This window comes from Pteronotus mesoamericanus, unplaced genomic scaffold (assembly GCF_021234165.1).
Source record: "Pteronotus mesoamericanus isolate MK-2021 breed Mesoamerican mustached bat unplaced genomic scaffold, CSHL_Meso_final contig_100, whole genome shotgun sequence".
Lineage (NCBI taxonomy): Eukaryota > Metazoa > Chordata > Mammalia > Chiroptera > Mormoopidae > Pteronotus > Pteronotus mesoamericanus.
In genome coordinates this window covers 19,189,355-19,198,476 of record NW_026554999.1, presented here as the reverse complement: position 1 = coordinate 19,198,476, position 9,122 = coordinate 19,189,355, and the positions used below count along the sequence as shown (strand labels likewise).

The 9,122-nt window shown below is 56.4% G+C and overlaps 1 protein-coding gene across 1 annotated transcript; it reads left to right on the top strand.

Annotated features, from left to right (window-relative positions):
• The first annotated feature begins 161 nt into the window (after nt 1-161).
• On the top strand, nt 162-7,933 carry ULK3 (unc-51 like kinase 3). The gene is made up of 16 exons (XM_054565292.1): nt 162-286; nt 882-1,022; nt 1,107-1,227; nt 1,721-1,825; nt 2,565-2,708; nt 2,895-2,977; nt 3,395-3,550; nt 3,728-3,833; nt 4,028-4,068; nt 4,287-4,389; nt 4,524-4,588; nt 4,665-4,743; nt 4,818-4,858; nt 5,232-5,279; nt 5,517-5,583; nt 5,703-7,933. The coding sequence occupies exons 1-16, from the start codon at nt 185-187 to the stop codon at nt 5,717-5,719; spliced, it is 1,419 nt and encodes a 472-aa protein (XP_054421267.1). The 5' UTR covers nt 162-184; the 3' UTR covers nt 5,720-7,933.
• Nucleotides 7,934-9,122: the final 1,189 nt, after the last annotated feature.

Sequence of the window (9,122 nt, the reverse complement as noted above, 5' to 3'; positions counted from 1 at the left end):
CAGAGCAGAGCAGCTGGAGGGGGCGGGGAGCATGGGCGGGAGAGCCAGCCCGTCCCCTCGCGCTGCACTTCTGGCGGGCCCCGCTAGGGGCAGCGTGGGAGTCGGGCTCTGTCGCTGCACTCTCCTCCCTTTCAGCTCCGAACCGGAACCCGTGCGGAGAAGCAGGAAGTGCCTGGTGGTCAGGATGGCGGGGTCTGGCTGGGCGCCCCCGCGGTTGGACGGCTTCATTCTCACCGAACGCCTGGGCAGTGGCACGTATGCCACGGTATACAAGGCCTATGCCAAGGTGGGTGCGGGGCGGGGCCAGCATTGGGGCACGAGAACTTTGAGGGCCTGACCCTTTGCCCACTGGACACTGAGCGCGCCCAGGAGGGTGCCAGGCTGGGAAACTAGGGGAGGTTAGAGACTATATAAGGGTAGTTAGGTGTCCACGGCCTGCCACGTCCCAATCTGACCTTCGGACATGCCTGTGGAGACCTGGATGGAGCCTTATGTCAGTGGCTGAAGAATGGGCTCAAAACAGGATACCTGGTCGGCTGGGAGAAGTCTTGGACAGGGTTCTGGCAGCCTGGACCCGCTTAGGAAGCAGAGCAGGCACTTCCAGAGCACTGACTGACATGCCTTACTTAGCAGGGTACTCTAGAAAGGCTCATAGGGCTTATGGAGCAGAAGGTTGGAGATCACCAGACTGGGTGAAGAGGCCAGGATTCCAAAATGAGGGGCCTCATTGGCCTGACAAAGGGACGCTGGGAAGCTTGGTTGTAGGTGTGAATGGGTAGGCCCAGTGAGGGAGAGCAGGGCAGAGGGAACCAGAGCCTTTCTGGCCAGGCATGGGCCCTGGCTCCCTCAAGGCAGAGCCCTCAAATCTCTTGCCCCAGCAGAAGGACACTCGAGAAGTGGTTGCCATAAAGTGCGTGGCCAAGAAGAGTCTAAACAAGGCATCCGTGGAAAACCTCCTGACAGAGATTGAGATCCTCAAGGGCATTCGACACCCCCACATCGTGCAGCTGAAAGACTTCCAGGTGCAGGCCTGTGGTGGGGCCACCCCCAAACGAGGCTGGAGAAGAGACACTCTCTTCAAGCTGCCTCTCTGCCTCTAACCACAGTGGGACAGTGACAACATCTACCTTATCATGGAGTTCTGCGCAGGGGGTGACCTGTCTCGCTTCATCCATACCCGTCGAATTCTGCCTGAGAAGGTGGCTCGTGTCTTCATGCAGCAGTTAGGTAAAAGCCTCTGATCCAGACTTCCCATGGTCTGTTTTCCCACCACACCCTTACACAGACCTAGAGCCCCTGCTTTCTTGGCAGGTGTCTCTTTCCCAACTTGGATTTATGGGGCCCCATCCTTGCCACGTGCCAATCCCTAGCTTAAGGATGTTACGAGAGTCAGAGAGGCAGAAGCCCTGATCTGTGAGAAGTCCAGGGCCCAGTGGGTAGTACCCAAGTGCTTTGCCAAGAGAACGAGCAAGGGCCTAAAGGGCTGGGGCATCCAGGAAGGCTTCTAGAAAGAGTAGAGACTTGTCAAGGGGCCCAAGAGAGGAAAGACGGCATCAGAACCTCGGAACCTCGTACTTCTCTGTAAGGCATTCAGTAGACCAGCCAGGCCAGAACTGGGGTTGTGCAGGCTTGCAGGAGCAAATCTAAGCCAGGGGAGGCAAGAGGCAGGTGGGAGATGGGCTCCTCTGACCTGTTTCTCTGCATGTGTCCTGCTCCCTAGCTAGTGCCCTGCAGTTTCTGCATGAACGGAACATATCTCACCTGGATCTGAAGCCACAGAACATTCTGCTGACCTCCTTGGAGAAGCCCCACCTTAAGCTGGCAGGTGTGAGTCTGAAACAGCAGTGAAAGTCTAGGCCTGGGTCTACACAACAATCTCTGGGCTGATCTGGGTCCCTAGAACTGAATAGAGCTTTGGTGTTTGGAGGGTGGCTGTGCACACAACCACCCTGGTCCTCATGGAGCCTTCTATAGAGTTCAAACAGTGACAGGCTGGGAGATCCAGGGACAGGCCCCATCACCAAAAGGGTACCCACACTCGACTCTAGTAGTATAATGGTTTTGGATCAGGGTTAGAACTCGTTGTGTGACCAGGGTCAAAAGTTGGTATGTCATCAGGATTGGGGCTCAAACTATGACTCAGCCTATGGCAGTGTTAGAGGGTGTGAGGAGGGGGAAGAGTGATTGTGGTTCCTGATAGGGTTTGGAGAAGAATTGACTTGAGGCTGTAGTGCAGAGAGTGTGGTATAACCTGAGCTTGGTGGGACAGCAAGGGAGGGTTCCACCTCCTAGTGGGCCATTATCCTCATAGCTGGTGTGAGTGTGGGCTTCCTGGAAAAAGGTGCCTGAGGGGGCTGTGTAGGATGGGTAGGATATATGCCCCCACAGGAAGATGGAGGAGGATGTTCGAGGTTAATGGTGAGCAAAGGCTGGGAAGCGGGATTGATCCTGGTGGGCCTGAGGGGTAGAGATGAGTCCTGTGCTTGAGCTCAGGATGAAACCTCAGAGGCCAAGAGTAGAGGCAGCTGGAATTTGAGCCCTTCTGCCTGGCCTCTTGCCTGCAGACTTTGGCTTTGCACAGCACATGTCTCCATGGGATGAGAAGCATGTGCTCCGCGGCTCCCCTCTCTACATGGCCCCTGAGATGGTGTGTCAGAGGCAATATGACGCCCGTGTCGACCTCTGGTCCGTGGGGGTCATCTTGTACGGTAAGAGCTCTGTCCCCTGCCCCCTCCCTGTGAGGCCTGCATTGTGTGTCCTCCGGCAAGCCCTGTCTATCCACTCCTGAAGGACTTTAATGAGAAGGCTGACTCGGGTATGAGGCCCTCCCAGGAGTGGGCCAGACCAGGCTGGACCCTGTTACGTCCCAGCCTGCCCTCTGCCTCCCTCCACAGAAGCCCTCTTCGGGCAGCCCCCCTTTGCCTCCAGGTCGTTCATGGAACTGGAAGAGAAGATCCGGAGTAACCGGGTTATCGAGGTGGGTCCTGCAGGGCCTCAGCTATCTGTTGGGGGACAGAGGGAGTCAGAGTCTTCAGTCTGGGGACTGCACTACCCCTGTACAGACTGGGATATTGGCTCCAGGCTGCTTTGTGGTGCTGGGCATGCTTGAAGCGCCATCCAGTTCTCGGGACCCAGATTAGCCCACAGATTTGTGTAGACAGGTCTCGCCTTCCCACGAGCATAAGCAGGGAGGTTCTACAACAGTCCAGGGTTCCAGGAGGGTGTGGGCAGGAACCTCGGCAGGAGGCTTGGCTCTCTCCTGCCTCGTCACCCAGACTTGTTCCTCCAGGCTCTCAGATTCTCCACTTGTCAAACATGTGCCTCTGGGACATACCAGGACAGGGTGGGGGAGATTCTGGAACCCAGTATGACCTGTCCCCTGCTCTTCCCTCAGCTCCCGCTTCGGCCCCCTCTCTCCCGAGACTGCCGGGACCTGCTGCAGCGGCTCCTGGAGCGGGACCCTGGTTGTCGCATCTCCTTCCAGGACTTCTTTGCCCACCCCTGGGTGGACCTGGAGCACATGCCCAGTGGGGAGAGCCTGGCACGAGCAGTGAGCAGGCCTCCCGGGATGGGCTGGGGTGAGGGCAGGTTGGGGGTTCATCTACCCTTTTTGGGGGTAAACAGGTGACTTGCCCCACAGAGGGCAGAGGGAGGTCTCAGGGAACCTGCTCTTCCCGCTTCATGGTGAACAGAGGGTGGGCATGACTCCTGGTCTGCACACCCCCAGACCGCCCTGGTGGTGCAGGCTGTGAAGAAGGATCAGGAGGGGGATGCCACAGCCGCGTTATCTCTCTACTGCAAAGCCCTGGACTTCTTCGTGCCTGCCCTGCACTGTGAGTGCCTGGAGGCCCTGGGTGTATCAGGGGTGGGTCGGCCATGGTTGCTGTGGAGGGATTCCAGAAGCGACTCTCCATTCAGAATTTTATGGGAGACAAGGCAGAGGGTAAATCTGGAACTTGGTGTTTTGGGAGATTCTAGAGGGTTTGCCATGGGGCAAGGTCCTCATGTAAACCACCACTGTTTGCAGATGAAGTAGATGCCCAGCGGAAGGAGGTGATTAAGGCGAAGGTGGGTGAGTGAGTCTCCTGGAAGACACAGGTGAAGGGGTCAAGGGGCCACTGGGGACTGGCTCTCTTAGAACTGGAATTTCCTGCCCTGGGAAAGGGTCAGGGCAGCCCCTGACATTACAGCAAGGGACAGTCACTGAAGATCTAGAGGGAGAACTTAAAGGTGGGTGCTAGTGAGGGAGGCAGGGTGGGACAGCCCCTTGTGCCGTGCCCTCGCAGGTGGGGCAGTATGTGTCCCGGGCTGAGGAGCTCAAGGCCGTCGTGTCGTCCTCCAATCGGGCCCTGCTGAGGCAGGGGGCCTCTGCCCGAGATCTGCTCAGAGGTAAGTCCAGCTCAACTGACCACCAGGCCCCCAGCAGCTTCCCTCCGGCCTGAGCGGGAAGCAGATTGGGGTCGGCTCCCTGAGACAAAAAACAAGCTGCTTCCCTCACCCTGAGCCCTTGCCCCTCATCCCAGAGATGGCGCGGGACAAGCCACGCCTCCTCGCTGCCCTGGAAGTGGCTTCAGCTGCCATGGCCAAGGTTTGTACCCAGTGGGAGGGGTCCAGGTGGGGCAGGGAGGAATCTGAGTCCTGACCCTCCTGGTGTCTGGCTGCAGGAGGAAGAAGGTGGAGGGGAGCAGGAGGCCCTAGGCCTGTACCAGCACAGCCTGGGGGAGCTGCTGCTGCTGCTGGCCGGTAAGACTCCCATCACCACACTCCCTGAGCCCCTGCTGCCCTGCTCTCACTGCGCACCCTCCCTCTCTTTGCAGGGGAGCCCCCAGGCCGGAGGCGGGAGCTGCTTCACACTGAGGTGCCCACTAGGGTTGGGAGAGTTGGGGAGCTTCATCTTCTCCTTTGACCCTACTTCCATCAGGGAGGACCTCCTTGGGTTCCCTTAGGGTGCTTCAAGTCTGGGAGTCAGATCTCACAGACTTGATAAGTTGGGGGCCCCATGCGCTCCACAGGGAGACTTGGGAGCTCAGGTCAGGCAGTGGGACAGGCAGGGTATGGAACTCAGCAACAGAAAGTTGGCCGGGCTGCTTTAGTCAGGTTGGCTTTCTGGAAGAGGGAGCAGGTAAAGGACTCAGAGGAAAGTTGTTCTGATGCACAGAGGCTTCTGGAGAGCGGCAGGAGTGAGGAGGATCTACCTCACGCTGAAGGCCCTTCCCCCACACCCTTGGCAGGTTCAGAATCTCATGGCTCGAGCTGAATACCTGAAAGAACAGGTCAAGGTGGGCACATGGGGGGACGCCATTGGAGCAAGGTTATGTGTGTCCTGCCTGTGGCTCTCTGTCCTCTGCTCCCCTTACCACCCCACCACCACGTGTCCCTCTTTCCGGGTCCCCATCTGAAGGCATCTCCACCACTTTCTTTGTCTTTCACTCCCCGTTGCTCAGTGGCTGTTGATGTAGCTCCTGTGCCTGCGCCCGGTTTCCTCTCACGCCCTGTGCTACCTTTATGTTCCATAGATGAGGGAGTCTCGCTGGGAAGATGAGACCCTGGACAAGGAGGGGCTGTCAGAGTCTGTTCGGAGCTGTGAGTCCTGCCCCGGGGTCTCGGCCTCTCCCGAGGATGAGGGAGGCTGAGGGCAGCCCTGGATTCTGCCTCTTTTGCCAGAAACCTGGCACTGACCCTCGCCCCTTATCCCTCCACAGCTTGTACCCTGCAGTGACCCCAAAAGGATGACTTGGACAGACCACAGGCCACCTGGAGTTGGGGGACACTCACCCAGACTGATGCCCAGAATTCTGTGGCCCTGTGCACCCTGGTGAAGCAGTCTTCCTGAATGGGCAACTCTGCGACCACCGCATTTCAGAGTCCCCAGCACCCCTCAAGATACTCTACCCCTCAAAGGCTCTGACAGCCCAGCCCTTGTACGTGCAGGGAGCATTGGGCCTGGCTGCCAGGGGAGGGGAGCAGGCCTTGGGGAGAAGAGTGTTTCAGATGACTTTGGTTAACTGGTGGCTGTTGGACTCAGCCTGTCAGTTTGGGGCATTAGGCTCTGTTTTTGCTCTGAGAAGAGGGCAAGGGGCTGCTGTACCCTGTGCCCCACCCCTGTCATTCCTGGGAGCCCTTATTTCAACTCACTTCTATCCTAGCGCTGGACCAGGGCGCTCTTAAGATCCCTCAGGGACCACCTACCCCACAGCCGGTGCTCAGCCCCACAGAACTCCCAGTCTTCTTGGAAGCTGATGCCTGCCCACCCTCTCAGTATTTTAAGTTAATCTTTCAAGCCATGAAAATAATATACTTTGTAGGGTGGGGCAAATTGGAGAAACTCATACCTTGTTCCTGCTCTGGCCCAGGAAGTATCAGGGGAGGGTTTCTTTATCCTCATCCTTCCCACCTCCGCCCCTTTTGGAGGAACACCTGTGTGCCACAGAGCTGCTACTGGCTGGGAGCAGGAGGCATGGGGGCTGCCTGACCCCTCAGATTTTGGGGACCCACTAGCCAGAAAACCTTCCAGGTCTGACATGGCTGCTACCCCAGCATTTGCACTTGGGCAAGCACTTTCCCCTTTCTGGGTCTGGGTCTCCCCATCTCTCCGTTGGTGTTGCTCATAGCTCCTTAGCCCCGACCTGGGCTTTAGGAGGACAAAGGACTTTCATCTGGAGAAGAGTGTGCACACCTAGGGTTATTGGGGGTTTGTGTTTAAAATCTGAAAAGCTGTTGATGATTTCTAGCCCTTCCACCTTTCAGTGCCTCCTTCGGGCAGGGGTTGTCTCTCTCCCCTGCCAGAGAGTCTGAAGAGTGTCATTCATTGTTTCCTTGTTAATCTGTTTTCTGAACTTGTGATTGTCTTGTCCTGGAAGGAGAACATGCGCAGGTCAGGTGGGTAGCCCTTTTTCTAGGCTAGTGCTATAGAGGCCCCAGGAAAACCTGGGTAACCTCAGGGAGGGCTGGGGGAGGCCACAGGGTGGTGGGCAGAGTGAGAGCCACGTCTGCCTCCTGCCCTCAGGCCCCAGCAGTCAGACTGACCAGCTGCCATTCCTGCCCACCACCTAAAGGGCTGGTGGGAAGGGGACAGGCACAGGCCTGGGTGCCAGGCCTAGGCCTGTTCTCTTAGCATCTGGAGACGGGTGGTCTCCGTGGTGGGAGCGCAGTCTTGTAAAACCTGTGCTCTGTACTGCACACTCCCTTGTTCTAGACGTGATCCCTGGCCTCCCACTCCTTTCCTTGGGCTGTTGAGTGAGCAGGAAGCTGGATTGGGGCCGAGTACATTGTTCAAGGTGGCTCATACTCAATGCGCAGCCCTCCAGAATACCTGAAAGCTGGGGTAATTTCCAGCAGTCTCACCCTCCACCTGAAGGTCTTGGCCTAAAAAGCACTTGGAAGCATCTTTGGGGACTTGAGGGATAGGAAGCCCACCTCCCACCCCACCGCCAGCCCCAAGAAGCACCAAGACAGGAGTTGGATAGACTTACCAGACACCGACCACCAAGATAACCTTTCAGCCAGCATTAAAGAAATGAAACTTCCCTCGAGTCCTTGCCTTGGCCATCAGGGGACAATGCAGGGTAGTGGTCCGGAGGGCAGGAGGCAGGGCTACAGTCTTAGCTCTGCCATTTGGCCAAGAAACCCATTGATTAGCCCAGAGATTTTCAATCTTTTCATCTCATGCACATAAATTAATTACTAAACTTCTACATCACACCAAAAAATGTATTTTTTGCCACCCTGACTGGTGTGACTCAGTGGGTTGTGTGTCCTGCAAATTGAGAGGTGGCCAGTTTGATTCCCAGTCAGGGCAAGTGCCTGGGTTGCTGGCCAGGTCCCTGGTTGGGGGTGTGAGAGGCGACCAATCAGTGTTTCTCTCCCCCTCTTCCTCCCTTTCCCTCTCTAAAAATAAAACATTTAATGTATATATTTTGCTGATCTGACAAAATAGGTATACTTTTGACTCATTTACACCAAAAGGCTGTGTTGGCTGTTGTCATTTTTTTGACAGTCTAAGGCAGGAGCCCCCAGCTTCTGGGCTGCGGATTGGTAACTTTTTGTGGCCTGTTAGGAACCAGGCTGCACAGCAGGAGTTGGGGGGGGGTGGCGAGGGGCGAGCATTGCTGGCATTACCACCTGAGCTCTGCCTCCTTTCCCCCCCACCCCCCTGGTCCGTGGAAAAATTGTCTTCCACAAAATTGGTCCCTGGTGCCAAAAAGGTTGGGGCCAAAAGCTTAATGGAAGAAAGGTCAGTGCACCTGACTAGTCAGGTAACTGCGTGATGTAAAAATTCTCATGGCACATGGTTGAAAACTGCTGGGCTAGCTAATTTCTTAGAACCAGGATGAAGTGAAGTGCCCTGGGGAAGCATGTAAGGGTGTAATGAACACCTGTGCGAGAGCCTGGTGCACAGAATTCAATAAAATGTTTTCGGGTGTAGGGAGAGAATTGTACTTCAGATTATCTTTGGGAATGAGCTGGACAAAAAAGTCTCAGTAAAAGGAGGGAAGGAAGGAGAGGAAGGAATGGAGCTGCTCGGGGTGAATGGAGAAGATTGAATGGGAAGGAGAGACTGATTAAGATGATGGGATGGAGGAGTTGGCCTGCAGACCCCAATCGTTTGTCATCTACATTGGCTGCCTGCCGGGAGAGGACTGGGTAAGTCCTCTGGCCTCTCTGCTCTCTTGGGTAAGGACTGGGTGAGTGGGACCCTGGGGGGCTTGGGCCCTCTCTGGGCAGAGTTTTTAGATGGCCTCCAAGCTGGCCCTGTGTTTGAGCCACCTGCCAAGGAGGGAGGCAGCCCAGGTGGAATGCTGGGATCGGGAGGAGGCGGGGTTCCCTCTAGGGCTCCCTTCAAGTGGCAAAAGCCTATGGGAAATAATCTAATTTGCTTTTAAAAAATACCTATCTTTTCTTCCTAGGGATAATTGTTTCTGCCTCTCACCTTTAACACTTTGAAAGTGCCTATAGCAAGGTAGACACCCCCCCCACCCCTCCCCCGCCAGCGTCAGGGTGCCTCACCCTGCCCTGTCCTCCTACATCCTCTCAGTCCCCAAAGCCAGCACTGAGCCAGGCTGAGGAGCCCCCAGGCCTGGGAACCTCTGTCTCCCAAGGAGCCAGCCCTAGGGACAGTGGAT